Source organism: Nelumbo nucifera, chromosome 7 (assembly GCF_055504915.1).
Source record: "Nelumbo nucifera cultivar China Antique chromosome 7, China Antique-T2T, whole genome shotgun sequence".
NCBI classification, from domain to species: domain Eukaryota; kingdom Viridiplantae; phylum Streptophyta; class Magnoliopsida; order Proteales; family Nelumbonaceae; genus Nelumbo; species Nelumbo nucifera.
This window is the reverse complement of record NC_142655.1, coordinates 36880229-36904540: the sequence shown is the minus strand read 5'-3', so window position 1 is coordinate 36904540 and position 24312 is coordinate 36880229. Positions and strand designations below refer to the sequence as shown.

At 39.9% G+C, this 24312-nt stretch overlaps 2 protein-coding genes across 3 annotated transcripts in view; both read left to right on the top strand.

Moving 5' to 3' along the window:
- LOC104598359 (C5orf35) overlaps nucleotides 1-19100 on the top strand; it is a 58057-nt gene extending 38957 nt beyond the window's left edge. For both annotated transcript variants that reach the window (XM_010260390.3, XM_088891820.1), the window contains exon 4: nucleotides 18071-19100. In XM_010260390.3, coding sequence (XP_010258692.1) covers nucleotides 18071-18894 — 824 coding nt within the window. In that variant the 3' untranslated portion in view covers nucleotides 18895-19100. The remainder of the gene's footprint in view (nucleotides 1-18070) is intronic.
- On the top strand, nucleotides 5-18191 carry LOC148790366 (uncharacterized). Its single transcript, XM_088891821.1, has 2 exons — nucleotides 5-2854; nucleotides 18066-18191. Exon 1 carries the CDS (start codon nucleotides 1073-1075, stop codon nucleotides 2054-2056), a length of 984 nt encoding a protein of 327 aa, XP_088747947.1. The 5' UTR covers nucleotides 5-1072; the 3' UTR covers nucleotides 2057-2854; nucleotides 18066-18191.
- Nucleotides 19101-24312: the final 5212 nt, after the last annotated feature.

Genomic DNA, 24312 nt, shown 5'->3' with positions numbered 1-24312 from the left:
AGAATTTGTGTTTTATCTTTCTCATTGCTTCTAAACATCTTTATGAAGTTGGATTTTAGGAGGAAATTTTTAAAATTGTACTATTCAATAATCAGCAGCTTCATAATATTCGAATCCATGATAGAGTGCACAGGCACACAAATATATAGGTATGTTGACCTTGTTATTGGTGGATTCCTTGACTGAACTAGGTCCAGTCTTGAGTTTCTTGACCTATATGTATTTGAATCCATTTGAAAGCATCCATCCTTGGAGTAGAAAATAGAAATCAGTTAAAATAAGAGAAGAAAGTGAAAAAGGAAGCAGAAAATTCTTGGAGAAGTAGAGAAAGAAGAAAGAAGATGGGAGAAGAAGAAAGGGGTGTCATTTATCAAAAAAAAGGGGTGCCAGAAAGAGTTCTGGCTGCCCCGCTCATTAGTATTTATATAAAAACATAAAGCTGTGTACAAGGACAATAATGCGACCACTAAGGCGGTAACTAGAATCACCATATAATGGGCCGCAGCCCAAGCCCAAAAATAAATAATAATAAAAAACATAACAAAAAACTAAACTGCAAACACTCCCCTTAAGTTGGGAATAGATGTCAATCATTCCCAACTTGTGTAGATCATGCTCAAATTTGTTTCTAGTGGTTCCCTTGGTGAAGACATCAGCTAACTACAACTTAGATGAAACATAAGTCAAACAAACTTCTCCTAAGGTTACTCTTTTTTCTTTTTATTATTTTTTGATAGATGAACATAATTTTATTATCAAATAGATCAAATGGTGAATGCATTACAAGCAGCCCTGGGAGAGGCATGAGATGTTACCTCTCCTAAGAAGTGAGATTTACATCAAAGCAAAGACAAAATTACAGAGGCCACTCTGAAGTTTTTTTGGAAGAAGTTTGGAGAAGATGGAGGGAGGTTTCTCACCGGCGCGAAGTTGGAGAAAAGTGGTGAAGATAGAGGCAAAAACTTTTGTTTTGGAAGAAGTTTGAACAAGAAGGACTGCAGCTTTGAAGATAGTAGAGCTGAGAAAGGCCTCTCTGATACTAGTAGGAAAGGCTGTGGGCTGGTTTCAGAAGATGCTGGAAATAGCAAGGTTAACTAAACCAGGAGCCTGGAAGCATTGCCATCTTGAAGAAGGGAAAAAGTATCTCGCGGAGAGAAAGGAAAATAAGAAAGGTTGGTACGTTGGAGTGTATGAGTTTTACGGGGAAGGCCTCAAACAATATACTTGTTTTCCAGAAGGAAAAGGAGCCTCAGGGTGGATGCAGATTTCCAAGGCTATACAGGAGTATTCCAGGCTTGAGACTGAAATGAAGAGAGCAGCAATGAAGGTTAGAAGCGAGGTTGGAGTGGCTGAGAAGACAGTCACCCTTGCCTTGACGGAAGCAGAAGGTACTGATGATGTTGTGAACAACTTCATGTATGTAACAAGGCCATTGAAGCCATTAATTTGGGCCAATGGTTCTACAGAGGAGTGGCAGAAGAAGTTGGTGGTAGTAGCGAGAGAGAAAGTCAAAGACTGGATTGAGCTCGGCGAAGAGTTAAAAGGGGTTCTAAAGCTATCAGGTAAAATGGAAATTTCTCCATTTGAAGACAACAAGGCGATACTCGAAATTCCACAAAGTCTTCCAGATTTTGCAGCACTCTCGGTGGTGACTAAGCAAGGACTGGCAACAGTGCATAGATGGGGATTCTCAAGCAATGAAAAGACCCTGAAACCTACAGAAAACATCAACCTGAGGATTTTGGGTCTTCCCTTCCATCTCTGGTTTGAAGAAGTCTTTTCTAAAATAGCAAAACTATGCGGAGACCTGGAATCCTTCGATGGTTCTGACCTTCATGCTGCAAAACTGAGAATAGTAGATGTAAAACCAGAACTGGTTCCGAGGATGGTAGAAGTTTTTGTTGATGATGTAGCATACAAGGTCTGGATAATATCCTCCTTAGAAGCTTGGTGGTGGAAGGAAGGAGGTGCTGGTGAAGAAGATGATGCTGACAAGGAGAGAGGAAGTACACGTCGCCTATCGCAAGAGGAGAAGCAGGAGAAAGGGAGACCTTAAACGAAAATGGAAGAATAAAAGTCTGGAAGATGGAAAGGCTCTGGGAAACTCTCTGCTTTTAATAGAAGTTGTAATTCTCAGAACACGAACCTAAGGACCCAACTGTTTTCCTTCGCTCAGGTGGTGGTGTGTAAAGATAAGCAAAGTCCTACTCTACATATGGCGGCGGGTAGCTTAAAAACAAGTGTAAAGTCCTATGAATAAACCAAGTGGAGTTAAAGGGCTGAACCATTCTTCAAAAGGGTCGGCTCAAAAAGGAGGACCACATAAGGAAGGCAGGTCAATGGGTAAAGGGCAAGAGGCATGTGGTCTTTTACGTCACCACGTGACTGTCAAAAGGAAGCCAAGCACAGTGGATAATAATTTGGGTCTATTGTCTTCTAAGTCGAACCAAAACAGGACTGCTACAGTCACAAACTCACAGATGTCTTTACAATGGAGAAAAGGACTTCTGTCGAGCTCTCAGAGCGATAGGCCTAATCCAAGATATGACCGAGCAAGATCGGAGGAGCCCGAGGATGGTGATGAGGACTGGATACCTTGTTCAGATTCCGACAGTGAAGATATTCAGTCAGAGGAAGACTCCAACATAGGAAGCATCGGCGAAGGCAATACAGGGGAGGAAGTATTAGATATGGACCTAAACTCTGATTGGTTGTTTGGGGGATTGAAGGAACATGGTAGATGACACCAAGTCAGTAACTTCCCTAGTTGAAGCGGCTGTTCCTAGTTTTAAGCTGGATGGGAAACCAAAGAACTTTCTGCAAATTGCACCAGACTTTTCCTCTCTGTAACCAGGTATTGAAGTCAATTCAGTTTTTAGTATTGGTCCTTCTGTTGTGCCTGAAACAGGTGTTCCAGAGTCCTCTGCTCCTGCCCATCCAAGTGTCACTGATTTGCTAGCTCCAAATAAGATGGTTGAAAGGGTTTTCCGAAACTTTGAGGAGAGATCAGAGAGAGAAGAGAAGGAAATAGGGGAAAAATCTGGAGTTTAATCATTGATCTTCTTGAGGCTTAAAAAAGGGAACTGGAAAAATTGACAGAGAAGTCTGTAGGTCCCTTATCTGACTCAAGAGGAACAAATCCTGTTGTGTTTGAGGAGCAGGATAGGAGGGAGGGAGAGAATGATTCGGTTGCTGGTTTTATTGTAAAATTAGGGTGTAAGGTTAAGGATCCTAATGAACTAAAAGCTTACCTCAGAAAGTTGGAAGAAGGGGAGAAAAAAAGGAAGAAGAAGCTAAGTGAGTTGAGAGGTTAAGGATAGATGTCAAAGGGGATAAGGAATTCAGTGGTAGAGGGGGAAGAGGAAGAGGGGAGAGAAGAAGAGGGAATTAGAGAAGCGGCCAGCGGGTAGTAATAAGAGGAAGTTCTGATAAAGTGAGAATGAGGTTAATAAGCTGGAACTTGGGGAGTGCAAGGAAAAGGGCATTAATAAAAGAGGTTCTCAGAAAAGAAAAGCCTGATGTGGTATTGTTGCAAGAATCCAAATTGGTAGACTTTGATAACAGGTGGGTAAGAAGCCTGTGGAAATCCAGGGGGATAAGTTGGGCAATGACCCCTTCTTGGGGGGCCTCGGGTGGCATTATCACTCTATGGAGGAGTGAAGTATTGGAAGGAGTAGAAGAGCTGTTTGGAAATTTTACAGTGTCCATTAAGTTTAGACAGGTTGAGGATGGATTCGAATGGGTTTTAATCATTATTTATGGACTGAATAGCTATAGAGAAAGAAATGAATTTTGTGAAGATCTTAGTGTTATCAGAGGCTTGTGGGAGAGTCTGTGGTGTATTGGGGGTGACTTCAATGTTAGATTCACAGAGGAAACAAATAACCCAAGGCAAAGGGTCACAACTAGTATGAGAAATTTTAATTCCTTTGCGAATATACCACAATTTCACTTGGTCAAACCTCCAACTTAACCCTGTTTGCTCCAGATTAGATAGATTCTTATTCTCAGTGGATTGGGACGAACGTTGGGGTGGGCTAATCTCGAAGGTTTTACCAAGAGTAACTTCAGACTATTGGCCAGTTGCACTCTATAAGGAATACTTGAGAGGATGGGGCCCAACTCCTTTCAGATTTGAAAACATGTGGCTAAGTCATCCAGGGTTTATTCATAAAATAAAAGAGTGGCGGGAGGAGGAAAGACCTAGTGCTAATTGGAAAGGAATGCAATTCCATAGGAGATTGCAAGGATTGAAAGCAAAAATCAAGGAATGGAATGTGCAGCACTTTGGTAGATTGGAACAAATCAAACAAGAGGTTATTGATCAGATTGAAGAAAGAGATAGATCATTAAGATGGGAGCTGAAGAAAAAATTGGAGGATACCTTACTAAAAGAAGAAACTAGTTGGAGGCAAAAATCAAGGATGAAGTGGATTAAAGAGTGAGATAGAAACACAAAGTTTTTCCATGCTGAGGCCAATGGAAGAAGAAATAAGAATTTTGTTTCCAAATTGGAGATTGATGGTGAGGTCCTATCTCAGCCAGGAGAGATAGCAAGGGATTTTGTGGTTCATTTCAAATCTATATTCAGGCAGCCCATTGGTGAAAGGTTTTGGGTCGAAGGGTTGGAGTGGCCATCTATACCTGAGGATCTAAAAGCCGGGTTGGAAAAGTCCTTTGAAGAAGAGGAAACCAAAGCGGCTGTATTTTCAATGGATAGATCTAAAGCTCTAGGGCCAGATGGCTTTACTATAGCATTCTATCAAGATTGTTCGGAAATAATAAAAACTGATATTTTGGAGGTTTTCAATGAATTCTTTGAAAGAGGAGTAATAAACCCTTGGTTGACAGCCACCTTTATTGCCCTGGTTCCTAAAAAGAAGGTTGCAACTCACCCAAAAGACTTTAGACCAATTAGCTTGGTGAATAGTCTCTACAAAATAATAGCCAAAGTTTTATCTCAAAGGATCAGGAAGGTTCTCCAGTTATCATATGTCCAAATCAAGGAGCCTTTGTGCAGAATAGACAAATTACAAACCAGATCTTGGTTGCAAATGAATGCGTTGAGGATATGAAAAAATCCAAGAGAAAAGGCCTGATCTATAAATTGGATTTGGAAAAAGCCTATGATCTAGTTGACTGGAATTTCTAATTGAGATCTTGAGGGACAATAGGTTTGGTGATAGATGGTGTAAATGGATGTGGGGCTGTTTGAGGACTTGCCACTACTCGGTGTTGGTAAATGGTAAAGTGGTGGATTTCTTCCCTGCTAGGTGTGGGATTAGGCAAGGAGACCCCCTCTCTCTCTTTTTGTTCACTCTTATTGTAGATTTTTGAGTAGGATCGTTTCAAGGAAGATTCAAGGTGTTTAGTGCAAGGGTGGAGAGTGGGAAAGGAGAATGTGCCTATCACCCACCTACAGTTTGCAGATGATACAATTTTGTTTTGTGAGGGAGGTGAAATGGAGTGGATACAAAACTTAAAATTGTCAGTACAACTCTTTACTAGAATGTCAAATCTGAAAATAAAATTTGAAAAGAGTTGTATGGCTGGGATCAATATGACAGAAGAGGAGATGGCTGAATGTGCAAATGTATTGGGGTGTGGTATAGCTCAATGGCCTCTGACCTACCTAGGCCTACCTCTTGGTGCTAATCCTAAAGATGTAAGTGTAGAGAACATTGATGTGGGCCCCACAGCTGTGGTCCCACTCTGTCCGTAGGGTAGAATGTATCTAGTCACAGCTGTGGTTATTTTGCTGTTCTGTTATTTCTAGTTTCAGTTTTATATTGGTTGTTATTTGTTAGCAGTTATGATGTAAACACCAAGGGCAAATATGTCCTTTCATGTAACTAACATAACCTATATATATTAACTTAAAGTGGCGGCGACAGAATATTGACATTCTGTTCTTCTCCTCAAAATCTGTGTTCTATTGCTCTTCCATCACTCTTTCTTCTACATCTTCTTCACTTTCTCTTCTCATCGAACCTGAAATCTCTTAGTGATCAAGACTGAATAGCATTCTTGAAAACCTACATGGTATCAGAGCCAAGTTAGGGTTTTTCATGTGAGTCTAATACCGGCCGACCACATGAGAATCTCCTAGGACTGAAAGCTGAAAAGGAGGAGTTCGCAGACTGATTCTTGGAGATCGCCAGAGGTACTAGCAGCTGTTGGAAACTTGCTAGGGTTGCAGAGTGTTGGTGGTCAGGAAGGATCAGAGAAGACTAGGGTTTAGGTAACCCTAGAAGGCAGCGAACTATTTTTTCCTTGTAAGTTTCTTTTTAATAGTTCTTTCAGAGAAGATAAGTTGGACCTATCTGGAGGGGAAGGCCGAACCATTCTAGCTCTTTCTCTCTTCGATTTCCTAGGGTTTTACATCAAACCCTGGACCGAACTGTGTTTCTCTCTACTCTAGGGTTTGAAAGTGATCTACGGCAAGCCCTAGTGGTTGACTGAACCCTGTGATCTACCTAGAGCTACTCTTAAGTTGATTGGTAGGTCCGATCAGATTCTAGGGTTTCTTATTAACCCTACTGCAAGCTCATCTATACAGTTTGGACTGTGCGACTGAATTGCTTCCTTTCAGGACTGATTAAAACCCTAACTTTCCCTAGCATATCAGTTTTGTTTTAAAGTTGTTCTCAGAGTTCTAAGGGGGTTAGAGATCTACGGACAGCTACTGCTGTGTTGGCTAGTTGGTTTCAGATCAGAATTACTTCAGTTTTGTGCACATACACTGAGAATACAGATCAGGCCTATACTGTTTTTGATTGTGATTGGTGATTCAAGTACTGTTTTGAGACTTGACAGAAATGGAGTCTAAAATTCAGGCAGAAGGCAGTCTTGGGAACATCAGTTATGGTGGTATTTCTGAGATGGGTGGTCAGATTACGACCGTAAAGTTTGATGGATCAAACTATTTGGAATGGGCCCAATCAGCCATGATGGCTATTGGTGGAAGAGGTAAATTAGGGTACCTCCTGGGAGATATGAAAGAACCTTCCAAGGGAGACCCGACATATACCAAGTGGATGCAAGAAAACTACTTGGTTATGACATGGCTGTGTAATTCTATGCAGCCTCATATTAGCCGGAATTATTTGTGGGCAAAGACAGCTAAGGAGATATGGGATGTTATGAAAGAAACTTACTCCCAACCCCTTAATGTTGCCAGAGCATATGAATTGAAATGTGAAGTGAACGCTCTTAAACAAGGAGAGAAACCGGTATCGGTCTACTTCTCTACCTTGAAGTCTCTGTGGCATGAGATTGATCACTTAGAGACTCTTGAGTGGGAGAGTCCCAAAGATGCTCAGACCCATAGAAAGCACATCGAGACAAACAATGTTTGAGTTCCTGGCGGGACTGAACTCAGAATATGATATTGTGAGGCAGCAGATTTTGACTAGAGACAGTGTGACTCTCTCTCAAGCTTACTCATTTGTACACAATGAAGAAACCAGAAGGAAGGTTATGATGCAACCCATATCAGCCTTTGTAGCGGCTACACCCAAATCAGGGGGTGATTCAGAGAAGGACAGGAGGAAGGAAGACAAGAAGGATGTAGTATGTGAACATTGTAAGAAACCCAAACATACAAAAGAGACATGTTGGAAACTGCATCCCCACTTGGTTCTTGCAAAGTTAAGAAACAAGAAGGGCACTGCTCATGTAGCCATGAACACTGATTCAACATCCTCATCTGGCACAAAAGGAACATCTTTGGAGACCTTAGCTGCAGTTCGGGCTGCCCTAATACAGCTAGAAAAGGAGGTTGGAAATTCAGCTCAGTCACCGCAGCCTCCATCAGCCCCTGTCACATCTGCCTTCGCCCATTCAGGTACTCGAGCTTCAGCCTATCATGCCTCAGCTCTAGGTACTACTGAACATTGTTGGGTAATAGACTCAGGTGCATCTGATCACATGACTAGCTTGCCTTCACTGTTTACTACTTACCATTTGTCTTCTGGTAGGGATAAGGTATCTATTGCTGATGGCTCCCTGGTTCCTATTTCTGGGAAGGGTGACATCAAGCTTTCAGATACTATCTCCCTATCATCTGTTTTGCATGTGCCTAAGCTTGATACTAACCTTCTTTCAGTCAGTAGTATTACCAAGCATATGAACTGCTCAGTAACCTTCTTCCCTGACCGATGTGTTTTTCAGGACTTGGAGAAGCAGAAGGTGATTGGGACTGGCCGTGAGACGAATGGGATCTATCTGCTCGGGGAGCGGTTTCGTCAGGGAGAGTCAGTAGAGAAGTTGTCTTTTGTTTCTAAGAGTGTGAGTCCGGTTATGCTTTGGCATAACCGATTAGGCCATTTGTCTTTTCGATCTTTATAGAGTCAGTTTCCTACTTTATTTGAGTCTATTGAGTTGTCTCAGCTACAGTGTGAAAGTTGTGAGTTTGCTAAGCATTGTAGAAAGCCTTATTTATTGTGTAATAAAAGGAGTGATAATTCTTTTGATATTGTGCATACTGACGTTTGGGGGCCTTATCATATCCCTTCCATGGGTGGGTACAGATATTTTTTGTTATTTGTTGATGACCATACCCGCTTTTCTTGGGTTTATCTCATGCGTTCACGAGATGAGGTACCTTCCCTGACCCAAAATTTTCACCAAATGATCCTAACCCAGTTTGATGCCAAGATCAAAGTTCTCCGATCTGATAACGCAAAGGAATACTTTGCTAAATCATTGACATCTTATCTTCTTCATCATGGGGTTATCCACCAGAGCTCTTGCCCTCATACACCTCAGCAGAATGGAGTTGCCGAGAGGAAGAATAGACACATTTTGGAAGTGGCTAGAGGCCTCATGTTTACTTCCAATGTCCCTATTCGCTTCTGGGGGGACGCTATCCTCACAGCGGTATACCTTATTAATCGGGTCCCTTCCAGGGTCCTTGATATGCGATCTCCTTTTTCGCTTCTACACCCACGTGAGGACTTGTTTTCTATTCCCCTTAAGACATTCGGTTGCACTTGCTTTGTTCAGCTTCTCGGACCCCATCCCTCCAAGTTTGAACCCATAGCCTCCAAATGCATCTTCCTTGGTTATGCACAAACTCAAAAGGGTTATTGCTGTTATGATCTTGTCTCCGGGAGGAAGTTTGTCTCCATGGATGTCACTTTCTTTGAGGGGACACCTTATTATCCTCGGGTTGCCCCTCAGGGGGAGAGTAGTGAGAGTGGGGGTTTGAGTTCTTGTCTTCAGGGGGAGAGTAGTGAGAGTGGGGCAGTTCCTTTACCTATTCCATTGGGTGATGAGAACTGCAATGGTGAGGGTGGTCAGAGGGATCAGGAGCTGAGGGAAAGCTGCAATGGTGAGGGTGGTCAGAGGGATTAGGAGTTGAGGGTTTATCACAGGCGGTGCAGGCAGGTTGATCCTGATCATCAGCAGTCCAGACCAGCTCCAATCTCATCTGCAGCTCCAGGTCCAGATACTTCAGTCCCAGAGCCCACAGAGACTTCCCCTACAGATGATCTTGACCTTCCAATTGCAGTCCGTAAAGGGAAACGACATTGTACCACATCCACAGCCCACTGTATTTCCCATTTTTTATCCTATGATCGCCTATCTCCTACCTACAGGTCCTACCTTAGCTCCATTTCCAATGTCCCTATTCCAAGAACAGTGCAAGAAGCCCTATCCGTTCTTGAATGGAAAGATGCAATGCAAGTTGAGATGGATGCTCTGTTGAAGAACAACACCTGGGAGGTAGTTGATTTGCCAAAAGGAAAGAAACTAGTTGGATGCAGATGGGTATTTACGTTGAAGCATAATGCAGATGGATCTATTGAGAGGTATAAAGCTCGGTTAGTTGCAAGAGGGTTTACACAGACTTATGGCATAGATTACTTGGAGACATTTGCACCGGTAGCCAAGATGACTATTATTCGAGTTCTCTTGTCCCTTGCAGCAAGTCACACTTGGCCTTTATACCAAATGGACGTGAAAAATGCCTTTCTGAATGGAGATCTGCAGGAAGAAGTTTACATGCGTTTGCCTCCTGGATTCTATGATGCAGAAGTAGGTAAGAAGGTCTGCCGGCTCAACAAGGCTTTGTATGGTTTGAAACAGTCACCTAGGGCTTGGTTCGATAGATTCAGACTAGCACTTGTGAAGTTTGGATATGTACAGGCCCAGTCAGATCATACCCTATTCATCAAGAGGGTGGAGTCCTCTTTGACACTGTTGGCAGTATATGTTGATGATATTGTGGTCACAGGGAATGATAGCCATGAGATTGAGTCTCTTAAACAGCTTCTTCACCAAGAATTTGAGGTGAAGGACCTTGGTGTACTCCAGTATTTTTTGGATATTGAGGTTGCTAGATCCAAACAGGGGATCTTTATATCTCAGAGGAAATATGTCCTAGACCTGTTGGTAGAAACTGGAAAGTTAGGTGTCAAGCCTGCAGATACACCAATTGAACATAATCACAGGATTAGTGCCAAGAGTGGGGAGCTTCTTGAAGACAAAGTTATGTTCCAGCAACTGGTAGGAAAGCTCCTATATCTCTGCCTCACTCAGCCAGATATTACTTATGCTGTTAGTGTTGTCAGCCAGTACATGCATTCTCCTAGAACCACACATCTTCTTGTGGCAAAAAGAATCTTAGCCTACTTGAAGAGATGCCCAGGTAGGGGTATACTTTTCAAGAACAACAATCACATGAAGGTGGAGGTTTATACTGATGCAGATTGGGCTGGGAGTGTTGATGACAGAAGGTCTACCTCGGGATATTGTGCCCTTGTGGGAGGAAACCTTGTCTCCTGGAGAAGTAAGAAACAAAGTGTGGTCTCCCGGTCAAGTGCTGAAGCAGAATACAGGTCCATGGCTAATGGAGTGGCTGAAATCCTATGGCTAAGATCTCTACTTGAGGAGTTGGGTATTGAGTATGAGAAACCCCTGATGTTGTACTGTGATAATCAAGCTGCCATTAATATAGCACATAATCCAATACAGCATGACAGAACCAAACACATTGAAGTTGACCGCCATTTTGTGCGAGAGAGGGTCTCATCTCAAGAAGTATGCCTCCCTTACATCACATCCAGTATGCAACTAGCCGACATTCTTACTAAAGCCGTATCAAGAAAGAAGCTAGAGGCGGATCTATCCAAGTTGGGAATGTTGAACATATACTCCCAACTTGAGGGAGAGTGTAGAGAACATTGATGTGGGCCCCACAGCTGTGGTCCCACTCTGTCCGTAGGGTAGAATGTATCTAGTCACAGCTGTGGTTATTTTGCTGTTCTGTTATTTCTAGTTTCAGTTTTATATTGGTTGTTATTTGTTAGCAGTTATGATGTAAACGCCAAGGGAAAATGTCCTTTCATGTAACTAGCATGACCTATATATATTAACTTAAAGTGGTGGCGGCAGAATATTGACATTCTGTTCTTCTCCTCAAAATCTGTGTTCTATTGTTCTTCCATCACTCTTTCTTCTACATCTTCTTCACTTTCTCTTCTCATCGAACCTGAAATCTCTTAGTGATCAGGACCGAATAGCAGTCTTGAAAACCTACAGTAAGCTTTTGGAACCCAGTGATAGAAAGAGTTTCCAAAAGGCTTGCGTCGTGGAAGAAAGGTTACTTAACTTTGGGGGGAAGGATACTCTGATTTGGTCAACCCTGTCTAACCTACCGGTCTATTACTTGTCAGTTTTTAGAATTCCAGGTGTAGGGAAGAGGTTAGAGAAGATAATGAGGGACTTCTTATGGGAACCAGGGGGAAGTAAGAGGGATCATAGGGTAAGGTGGGAAGTGGCATGCAGGGATAAAAACAAAGGGGGTTTGGGGATAGGGAGCATACAAAGGAGGAATACTGCATTACTAGGAAAATGGTTGTGGAGAATGCTGTTGGAGAAAGAGAAATTATGGGCCAAGGCCATAGCAAGCACATGGGCTCTTGGATAACGGATGGGACGTTGGAGCATCGGCAAGGGCAGGTCGAGCATCTCCCTTGAGGGCCATCAACAAAATCCTGCCTTCTTTCACTCCCTTTATCAGGTATGATCTTTGTTGTGGTAATGGAGTTAATTTCTGGGAAAACACTTGGTTGGGCTCCTCCTCTTTGAAAGAACAATTCCCTTCTCTCTTTGCCCTCTCTTGTTTGAAAAGTGAGCCTATTTCCATGTTCCTTGTTCCCTCGAACTCTACCAATGGAGTAAGTTGGGATTTAGGGCTTGGGAGGGGTATAAGAGATTCTGAGCTTCAAAATGTGATGAACTTACTCCAATTACTAGAGGAAGTCTTTGTTGAACCTTCTAAACCGGATAGCCGAATTTGGACTTGCACTCCTTCAGGTTCCTTCTCTTGCGTTTCCTTCTATAGAGTCCTATCCCATCCTTCCACTAGTTCTTTGCCTTCGTTTCTGCTAAAGAGCTTCGGTACAAGCCAATTCCCCCTAGGATTGGAGCTTTCTTCTGGGAAGCTGTCCATGGAAAGATTAACACTTGCGATCTGCTTCAAAGAAAGCACAAAAACTGGAGCTTATCCCCTCATTGGTGTGTGTTATGCAATGCTAATGGTGAGAACTGTTACCATCTACTTATCTCTTGTTCTTTTACTGCCTATATTTGGGAATGGTTTTTCTCCTTGTTTGGGTGTAGGTGGAATCCTCCGGTTGACGTGCAACGATTGTTTGATCACTCATTCTTTGCATGGCCATACAAGAGGGGAAGACAGATGTGGAGATGTACCAGAGCGGCAATACTATGGACAGTTTGGGAAGAAAGGAATTCAAGATTATTTCTGGACAAGGAAAGAAATAAGGAAGACCTGATTCAAACAATAATGGTCAGGGTGGCTCATTGGCTCAGATCTCTTGAGTCCTTTTCTAGTGTAACTATGGATGATGTTCTGAGAAACTGGAAGTAGCAGAATCTGCTCCTTATACACCTGTCACTACACACTTTTGGTCTCCACCAGAAACAGGTTTCATCAAACTTAACTTTGACGGTAGTAGCATGGGGAACCCAGGACCATCAGGAATTGGAGGTGTATTTAGGGATGCTGAGGGGAGAATAATAGCTATATTTTCAGGCCCGGTGGGAGAGGGAGACTCCCTCAGAGCAGAGGTTTTGGCAATGATGGAAGGAGTTCAAAGGGCAAGATCCTTGAATATTAGGAAATTAGTAGTGGAAGGGGATTCACAACTGGTTTGGCTGCACAGTGCTGAGATGAAGATGTGGGTCTATAATAACGAGAAGAAAAAATTCAAATGGCTAACAAGGGATATGGAAGTTTCTGTCAGCTTGTGCAAGCATAGTGCCAACCCTTTGCTGATTCTCTAGCAAAACAAGGGGTGGGACAACAAGTTCTATTCTGGGCACAATTGTAAGGGAACGGTGTATTTAAGGGGAGAGATGCATTGTTTTTATCTCTCACTATATTCTCTTTGGTTCTACTCACTGTACTATATTATTTTTCTAATCTAATGAAATTTCACAGTTATTGATCAAAAAAAGAAAAACAGAGCATCCCAATATAACTGTTCCCTTGAGGCCCCTTGCTTAGCTAGACAATCAGCTAAAGCATTTGCCGTTCTGTCCACCATATGTAACGGGACATTCAAGTTCCTTGATAACCAGTTGGCTTCCTCAAAAGGTCCCTGTAACATCATATGACTGAACCTGAATTTGTCAACCAGCCCACAACTTTGGAGTCTCCTTCAATTACCAGATTCTGCATGCCTAGTTGGTATGCTATTTGAATACCTTGTACAACTGCTAGCAATTCAGGTGAGGGGACAAGATTCTCATATCCAATCTAAGAGCGTCTGAAATATTTTAGTATAGATTGGTTTATTTTATTTATAAACAACTAAATAATCAATTTTCTTAAATTTTAAGAAATATTGTAACTAATTTATAATATTTTTTTTCTTTTTTTTGTCAGTTTTAATGCTTTTTATATGAGGCTTTCACCTAACCAATTTGAGGTGCAAGCCTCTCAAAAATAGAGGTGGTAGCCTCTTAGTAAGGGAGAAGGCACCTGAAGCTAGGCGTTTTGGCTCACCTGAGCGCCTTTTAAAACTATGCTCCAAACAACCAAAAACACCAAGAGATAGCAATAGAAAACTTCCTAGACCTAGTCGATTTGGTCCAAAGTCAAAAACTGGTTACCTGGAACCCTATGGAGGGAACATTGGCCAATTGAATGCACTAGTTCAAATTAATCTCCCTTGGAAGTGTAAACACACAATTTGGAAAAAAAACCGACTTGGGGCAAGAGAAAAGGAAGTTGACAGTTCCCGGGTTCTTTCTGATTTGATAGAAACTGCAGGGTAGGGTGTTGATCTCACCAGATTCTCTAGAAATTGCATCAGGATGAATTACTCTCAGTAAAACTACACTAGGAACTAGAAAAACTCAACTGCCTCACTCCCAGATTGAAAAACCTAGTTGAGACCTTGTAGGACACTTTCTCTCTCCAGATTTTGGTCTGTTGTCCAACAATCAGCACTGGACAGCCACCCTCCACCAAAACATCCAAGAATTGGACTTTCTCGACTGAATTGATCAGCCTTCTAATCTTCCATGCCATTTTTGACCTCAAGCCCTAAAAGAGGCTTGGATACCAAGTAGAAATAGAGATAAAGAAAAATAAGAGAAGAAAGTGAAAAAGTTACGAATTTTGCCCCATCGCCTACAGAGCAAAATTTAGGTTTACTAAGGAATTCGAAAGATATCTCTTTTTGTGACAACCCATGTAGGCAAAATTGGTTGCTAGCCAATCCATGCCAAAGATTACATTAAAATCCCATAACTCTAGTACCATTAGATCAGCTAACAATTCCCTATTATCAACCTTAACTATACATGACTTGCATGATCAACAATCAATACACCCCCAAATGGAGTTTCAACAGATAACTCAATCTCACTTGGAATACATACTCAACCATGTTTCTTAGCGGAAGTCATAAATACAAAGGAATGAGTAGCACTAGGATCAATTATAACACATACACATAAGTGGATGACACGGAGAGGATACCTGACACCACTGCATTAGAGGTTTGTGCATCTTGTTGAGTAAGAGCATAGCCCTAGCTTGACTTTTAGGCTTCTGACCTCCTTTCTTCTGATCTGTGGCTACAATTCTGTTACTTGTAGTCTTTTGAGTATTTTGAGATGTTTGAATGCTAGATTTTTCTTTTTGTAGGACAGTCAACTAGTTTGTGGCCTTGCTGGCCACGGGCGAAATAAGTTCCATTGATCCGACAACTTGCTTTAGAATGATGCTTTTGGGACCTATGACACCAAGGATCCCCACCTTGTTGATTTTTGTTTCTAGTATTCTTGTTTCCAAACTTCGTGGTCTATTTTCCTAATCTCTGGTCATCAAGATTCCTAGATTGTTCCTGTCACTTTTCTGATTATTGTTGCCAGTATCTTGATTCTAGGCAATGTCCTCTCAACTAATAGTGTCTTACTAAGCTCCTCAGCATAGGTCTCCAATTCAAATGCAACAACTATTTGTTTGATTTGTGGATTTAATCTCTCATCAAATCTATGCGCACGACTCTCTTGGTTTGGCACCATTTCAATAGCAAATTTGGAAGGCTCGGAGAATTCAGCTTCATATTTTGCTACAGTCTGATTGTCTTGCACTAGATCAATGAATTCCCTTTCTTTCTGTTGACAAACACTGTTAGGGAAGTGATGTTCATAAAAGCCTTTACAAATGTATCTCAAGTGTAATTCTTTTCATTCTCCTCATACACCTGTTTTCGAGTCCACCAATCATTAGCAGTTCCCTGTTGCAAATGAGTTGTATATACCACCTTGTCCTCCTTTGGACACACCTTAAGAGCTTTCTCCATCTCTTGGATCCACTTCTCTACCTTAATAGGTAAATGGTATCCTCAAAAGCTGGTGGAGTGATCCTCTTAAATTCTAAAAACCCATTATGTTGCTTCCACTGTGCCATCATGTTTTGTTTCAATTGTTGTTGATAGTTTTGCCACTATTGTTGTTGCTGGTTCAATAATGCAGAGATGTCATTTGTGGTGTTTTGTTGCTAGGCGAGTCCAACCACTTGTTGTAGCATTTGATATATCCCAAAAGTATTCTCAAGACTAAGTTGGGACACAACATTAGGCTAAGGTACCTGATCTCCATTAATAACCCCAACATTACCAACAAAACCGTGGACTTCATCTTGGTAATGGGAACCACTAGCTTGATGATTTTGATCCCTTGTAGCATTAGGAACACTAAAGTCATAAGTCAATTACCTCAATCAGTGATTTAAAAGGCGTGCTTGAGGCGTGCCTAGGGCACAGGCGAAGTGCATTTTGGGGTATGCGCCTTGCCCAGGTCCTAGGCGCATCCCTTTCAAAAGGCGTGCGCCTGGTGCGCGCCTAGGCGTGCGCCTTCTTAAAATTTTGGGCTTTTTGCTTTTATATTTTGAGTCTAACAGCGGGGCCGGGGGCGGAGCCCCCAGACCCTCGACCATGCCTCTCGAGGCAACGCCCCCGGACCTCCGAGAACCCCTTATTTGCTAATGTTGTTCATTCATTCATTGCAATAAAACATCTTAAAAGGCAATGAAAGTTATAAAATCATTATTTATTATGTGAGAAATAAGAATTTCAGACCCTAACATGGACTTGTTCGGGCTTGCCTCGAGGGGCGTGGTACAAAGGCGACTCATAGGATAAAAAATGCAATATGTTTTATATCACATTAACTACTTGAAGCAATGCAATTATGGAAAAAAAGAGATTTTGGGTTTTACATGCTTGAAAATGCTTTATATGTTTGCTTTTGTTTATAAATTTTCATTTGAATACACTTTACGTGTTATGTTTATGTATTTTAATTTTAGATAATAGGTTTTTTAAATCATTTATTTGAAAATTTAAGTTTATATTTTTTGAAATTTTTAAAAAAATTTGGCATTTTTTTTTGAATTTTCTGACTTTTTTTTTATTTTTAGCCTTTTTTTTTGTAATTTTGTGCCTTTCTTAAAAAAGCGCGCACCTCGCCTTGCACCTTGTGCCTCAGGCGCAAATTGGCCCTTGTGCTTTTTTTGTGCCTTGTGCTTTTAAAACACTGACCTCAATTATTTCAAATATTTACTGATTCAGTATACCAGGTACGCTAAATTTGTGATCTAAGAATTAACTAAGGAAGCAATAGTAAGGTACAATTAATCAAATCAAATGCCCAAAATTGATCTAATTTCCACTAAATTGTCACGCTTCAAACATAAGCTAAGAACATGACAGTGCCGCATGTTCAAAGGACCAAGAAAAAATCAATATGCTTCCAACCTGGCCCTTAATTATAGAAAAAATTAGCAGGGAAAATCTGCTGGGAAGAAAATGAAACCTCAGAGCAGAGAACAGAGGTACAACAGAAAATAGTTATGAACACAGCCCTCAAAATTCATCCTCCTGGGCCTATTATCACATTGTCATTTCTCACTTTTTGTAAGGGTAATTTTGTCCTTTTATATTCCTCTCAATCACCTGTCTGTTTTTCTGAAGTTTATCCTTGAAACGAATATAAATAGACAATTCAGTGGTATCATCTCTCAGCAGTAAAGTTGAATGGAACTAAATTAAAGGCAAGGTCAAGGAACAAGCTGAAACTACCTTGAACACTCCCAGTCTGCCTGGATTAACATATCTAATATTCTAACTTCTGTTCTCAAGTTCTTTATAAAGTGTTTCACATTATAAAATATAACACTAGTCTGGTTTCTATATGTTTGGAGGTGGGGGGAATTGTTCTTTCAGAGATGGGAGGATGGTTTTCTTTATTGAATTCTGTGGAAAATTTGTTTCTTGGGGTGGGGGTTGGGTTGAAGAGTGGGGAGCTTTATTATTTTTTGTTTCTTTATCTGGGTGACTCCTTGTCACTCATATTTTCATGAATTTTCCTTTAATTCTAGAAAAATACTTGGAAATATCCATTAAAAAATTGAAAAGCATGATTCCGATTTTTCTCTTGGAGTTCATGTGTTGAGTATGTTACTGTATTTATCAAGGCTGGTTGAAAGCTTCTCTGGAAACTGACTTCTGGTGTTTCAGCACAGCTGTGCCAGAGACAAAAGCTCTGTCTTGTGATGAGCTCTCACAATGTTTGAAAGATTACATTGGTTACACTCTTGATCTCAAACCATCTCAAATTCTCCACGAGGAAGCTGGCCAAGGCTTATTCTTAAGTGGTGAAGCTAGTGTTGGTGCTGTTGTTGCCTTTTACCCTGGTGTAATATACTCCCCAGCTTATTACCGTTATATCCCTGGATACCCAAGGGTTGATGCACACAACCCTTATTTGATCACTAGGTATGATGGGATTGTGATCAATGCACAGCCTTGGGGTGCTGGTGGTGGAAGCCGTGAACTATGGGATGGGTTAGTTGTACCCGAAGTCAGTTCCAATGCACCCATCATGTCTGTGGATACTGAGCGAGGTTCTGATCGGTTTTGGAAGACGCTTAGTAAACCTCTGAAAAGTGGTCAAGGAATAAATGCTGGGGAGGTTTTGGAGCGGCGGAACCCATTGGCATTGGGTCATTTTGCCAATCATCCCGCAAAGGGGATGGCCCCAAATGTCATGGTGTGCCCATATGACTTCCCTCTAACAGAAGAGGACATGAGAGCCTACATTCCAAATGTGGTATTTGGGAATGAAGAACAGGTGAAGATGAAGAGGTTTGGCAGCTTTTGGTTCAAGTATGGGAGCTCAGCTAATGATGGATCAGATGTTCCAGTTTTGAAGTCCCTTCTTCTGGTGGCAACGAGGAGGCTGTGTGACGAAGAAGTGCTCTTAAACTACAGGTTGAGCAATTCCAAGAGACGGCCAGCATGGTATACACCAGTGGATGAGGAGGAAGACCGAAGGAGGTGGGGCTAGATATTCTCCAGTTTTGCTTTTGCTATAAAAAAATAGTTTTTCTTTTTCTTTTCTTTTCTCCTCTCTCTCTCTCTCTAACATCCCTTGTCCTGGTATATTGTATGATTGGCATCGAGTGCCCTTTATATGCATGCTCCTTATTTTGGAAGTTTTTTGTTCCATTTGTCAACATGAAAAAAATTCTCAATTTCCAACTTGGAGAGGTACTTGGTTGTCAGCTTCGAACAACATACATTGAAAATCACAATGTTTGACAATCCGTTTTTTTTGAATAAGGTTGTTGCAATGATTAGCGTTTGGGATTCATGAGAGGGATTTATTGAATCATCAATCGAAGTTTCTTACTCACCAAAATGATGTGGTAGATTGGAATTGCATTTTCACCATTTTGTTTTTTGGATTTTTGGCTCTTCACAATCATGGAACTTTGCCAAAAACCACATTAGACTTTAAAAAATTGAAAGGGCCATTTTCGCCCTCAAACAATGCCACTTTAAAGAAAAAATAGATGATATTAGAGACGTTGACAGATCTAATAGGCAATGAATAAAATAACAAAGAATCCTTATGTGGCATTGCTCAAGTTTTAAAAGGCCCTTTTAATAAAGTTAATTAAATTAAATAAATTGCACTAATTAAGATAATTAAGTAAATTAAGCCAATAATGTAAATTAAGCAATTGAACAAGTAAATTAAATTAATCAAGAAAATTAAATGAAGTAAATTGCATAAAGAAAGTGAGTGATCTAAATTAGTAAATTAAGTTGACTAAGGCTGCATTTGGCATTCCTTGGACTTGTCTCCTTTTTTCTGTTAAAACGCCGATAGGAAAATTGAGTTTTTAACTACAAAAAGGAGAAGTCTTGAAATAAGGAGTGCCAAATGCAGCCTAAGCAAAGCTTTAAAATTCAACATGAAAATAGAACCACTTTGGCCATCATTTTTTGTGTTATGGTTTGATCACCCGGTTTGAATGATAAGCTTATGACATTTTTGCAAAATAAAACCAATTATGAGTTGAATAATTTAGTGGTTCAATTATTTGGGTCAACAAACTATTGACCAAGTTAACATTTATTTTGGCAAGTGTAAAATAGAATTAGATAGTTGATTGGTTCTTAAAGTGAACGGTTCGTTTGCCCATGTCAATGATTATTTTAAAACCATACAATTGAAGGGAAGAGAAATCCATTATATGGATGGCCAAACCATGCAAGGTGGTTGGGTGAAATTTCAAAAAATTTCTTTCTCCCTTTCGGGAATCCTATTCCCTGTTTTAGAAAAATTGCATTTTTCAGGGTTCGTTTTTGAAATAAATCGGACCAAATCTGAAACCAAGATTAAGGGAGGGTTATATTTGATACGAAATCCACGCAAGTAGCTCCCAAAATAGGTGTTCACGCCTAAAGAGGGTATCAAATCCTACCTCCATTGAAGATGATAGAGCATAGGATGAGGTAGGATCAGCAAAGTAATTATTCAGCAAGGATTACGCAGGGGATGTGAGCACAACTTCATATCTGATTCTTTTAGCAAGAATCAGAATCAAGAACAATTATTGATCAGTCCAAGAATGGTGATCGAACTAGGTATGGCGGCAAGAACAGAGAGAAGAATTGGATATGCAAAAGTGTTTAATAGAAGGATTTCTCCCTCTATTTATAACTTATTTGGATCAGCTTCCTAATCCTATCAGGAAAGGGTTCTTTGATCCTATTTGGATCCGAACTCTTGAGTGGATAAGACACATCTTATCCTCTTGTTGATCTAGAAGCAGATTTAATATCAAATTCGCCCACTATTAATTAATCTAATTAGCCCAGTTCGAATTGGGCTTTAGGCCCATTAAGTTATCAGGCTCACTTCCCCTTTAATTTATTGGCTACTTTGGCTCTCTTTGTATGGCGTAAGACCCTAACATTGATCTCCACGAAAGCCATATGGGTTCAGCCTAACTTCTGTTACAAGGCTTGACCGAATTCACTGTTGAATATAATGAACCCCTGAGTCCATCAGTATAGGCTCTTAGTAGGCCCAACATTTACACTAAATGGTCATTGGGTCCAGCCACCTTATGAAGGCCCAAGGACTATGGACTTAAGTGAGATTAACCCATCAGGTAAAAACCCTAAATGGCCTGATACATAACCTCTCAACCAATAATGATCAAACACTACCCGACAAGAGAGGACCTCTCCCTCGGCTGCAAGGTGCAGTGTTGTATTCTCTGCTCACATGGATTTCGGGAATTAAAACCTTTTGCAAACATTTTGTGAAACCATAATATATGTATATCTCTATATAAATATATTTTGCAAAACAAATCTCAACAAGTTTGAAATCAACTGCTAACAGTTTAGGTTTCCATCAGAGAGAGTGCATTCCTTGATCATTCACTTTGTTCGATAAAGGGGCTGATTCTATCACCATGAGCACCCACTCATGTGAATTCTCAATTTGCCCCAACATACCCCGATTTTGACCCTTGTTAAGGATCTCACTAATTGGCATGTCAAGGATAGCCCAATCCAACACCTAGTACAGTACCATAACTGATTCTAGGGGTTAGGTGTAATTTTCCAATTTTGCCCATCTGTCACCAAGGTCCAGGGCATAAGTGGAAAATGGTCCGGTTCAGAGTTTCAAACAAACCCACACTACATGTGCTTTAGGTCTCACCCTAGCAGTTGAGGCAAGCCACCCCAATTGACTTGGTAGTACATTAGTGTCAGCCTTGGCAAGATAAACCTCTCCAGGTCTATCCAACGGTTGTGAAGGTTCTAAACTAATATGAGTCTCATAAGTGTTCAGTTTAAGCGTATTACAGAGAAACACACCATAATAACATGAATCAATTATGTACTTTATTCATTTACAATAAATGACAAAATGTACATCAATCTGATTGGAGTTAAGGGCATACATTGTCTAATAGCTCCCACTTGCACTTAGGTTCAATCGTGTACAAGCCAGGGTCCCATACTTTCCACGTGTTTCTCAAACACTTTCTGTGCCAGTGGCTTAGTCAATCGGTCTACCACATTCTTCGCTGATGCTATATTTTGAATCAGTACGTGGTACTTCCTTTTGATGTGCTTTGACTTCGAGTGGGGCTTGGGGCTCCTTAGCCTGAGCAATGGCTCCAGTGTTGTCACACAACAATGGAATGGGTGATGTGCTGGATAGAACTAATCCTAATTCTTGAATGAACTTGTTCATCAAAACGGCTTCCTTGGCAGCTTTAATTGCGGCAATGTACTTGGCCTCGGTTGTGGAATCTGCAGTGGACCCCTGTTTACTACTTTTCCAGCTAACTGCATAGGACCCCATTGTGAAGATATAACCGGATGTAGACTTTCTATCATCCAGGTTTGACTGGAAGTCGGCATCGGTATACCCTAGGATCTATAGTGAACTACCATTAGGGCCCTTCTTCCTCTCGTAGATCCATTTACAACCAATTGCTTTCACCCTAGGGGGTGGGTTTACAAAAGTCCAAACCTTATTGGTCTCCATCGAGTCCATTTCGGCTTTCATGGCATCTACCCAAGGATTAAAATATTGATACGATACGTACGATACGGGGCATATTGTATCGGTATCAGACCTGATCGGCACAGGATACGTCACGATTGAATACTTATTTTTTCAGTCGTGCGTATTGGTCCATACGCTATTGTATCGATGCGTATTGTATAGTATCGACCGATACAATCCGATACGCACTGACACAACAGCGTATCACGCGCCCGCATCCATGCCTTCGTATAAACCACGTCTCACTTAAAAAGGTTGAGGCCCGTGTGATTCGAACATAGAACTAAACTTATGAAAAGAACCAGGAGCATGTCTCTTCAACCACCAAGGCACTTACAACTTTTTGATAAAAAAAGAAACACATTAACATTTATTACATTAGCGTCTAGTAGTCTACATACAATCCAAATAAATAATATATATCAACAATTCCAACTATAAATTAAAAAGAATAATTTTAAAATTATTATTTTATGAACAATGGAATAAATAATTTATCAAATCAACATATATACCAAAATTTGACTTTTAGTTTCAAGAAATTTATACAAATAAAATTATTATTAGTAGAATAATTATTTTAATACTTAAAATTTATAAATTTGCACATTATATATATTCAATTTTTTATAAATTATTAATTAATATTTTAATTTGCATTAAATAATAATGTCTTTACTATTTAAAAAAATAAAAATATTATTTACAAAATATTTGAGAATATAACATAAATTGAATTGCTCAATTCCACTAATCTACATTTATATAAAAATAAAATAATTTTGTATTTTAGAAATTTTATAAAATAAAATATTAATAATAAAATAATTATTTTTGTAATTAAAATTTATGAATTTCAATATGATATATATCTATAAAATTTATTAGATTTGGTATATTTTAAGTTAAGATTATATATTTTTAGAAATTATTAATTAATACTTTACATTCTATAATAACATATTTATTTTTTAAAAATGAAAATAACATATTTATTTTTTATAATAACATATTTATTTGAGAATTATTTTTTTGTTGATTTTTTGTTAATTTTAAAAATTAAAAATAGTAAAATAGAAATATTAATATAGTAATTGAAATAGAATAGTTGCATATGTTTTATGCATTGGACTTTAATAGAAAATAAAATAATAATGACTTGCATGTATTAATTTGTAAGCATATATATAATATGTCTTAGATTCTTGATTGATGCACTATCAATAAAATTGCATAATATCTATGTATTTCTCTTTATTAGTTGCAATATATTTCTTCATATATACCATTAAAATATAAAGCTCCTATGTATTTATATATTATTTATAAATATTTTAACAATAAAATTAATATAATTAATATATTTATGAAATTTCTATGCATTTTCCTAGTGTATCCAAGTGTTTCTATATCTTTTGTCCGTTTCTATGCGTTTCCTAAGTGTTTCCGTATCCGTATTCGTATCCAAGTTGTTCGATACGATGAAACTGATACTTTGATCCTTGCATCTACCCACTTCAAGGAATCTATGTCCAACATAGCTTTCACATAAGTCATGGGATCCTCCTCGCTGATCATGGCTTCCATCAAGTAACTTTCTTGATCATAGCCATAAGGAACTGGAGGCCTAGATACCTGGGTAGACCTTCTAGGTTAGTTACTATCTAGAGCATGTGGGATATCTCCCACTACCCCTGGGCTATACCCATCAAGAACTATTTTCTTGATGATGATTATCCAAGATGTAGTCTTCTTCCAAGAAATAGGCATTTCGACTACAAAACACCTTTTGCTCCTTTGGGTTATAGAATAAATAACCTACAAAGCTTTTAGGGTAATGTACAAATGGGCAATGACTGGTCTTGGATTCCAATTTGTTAG

Coding starts and splice junctions, on each gene's coding strand:
- LOC148790366 (XM_088891821.1), top strand. CDS start 1,073: ATGCTGGAAATAGCAAGGTTAACTAAACCAGGAGCCTGGAAGCATTGC.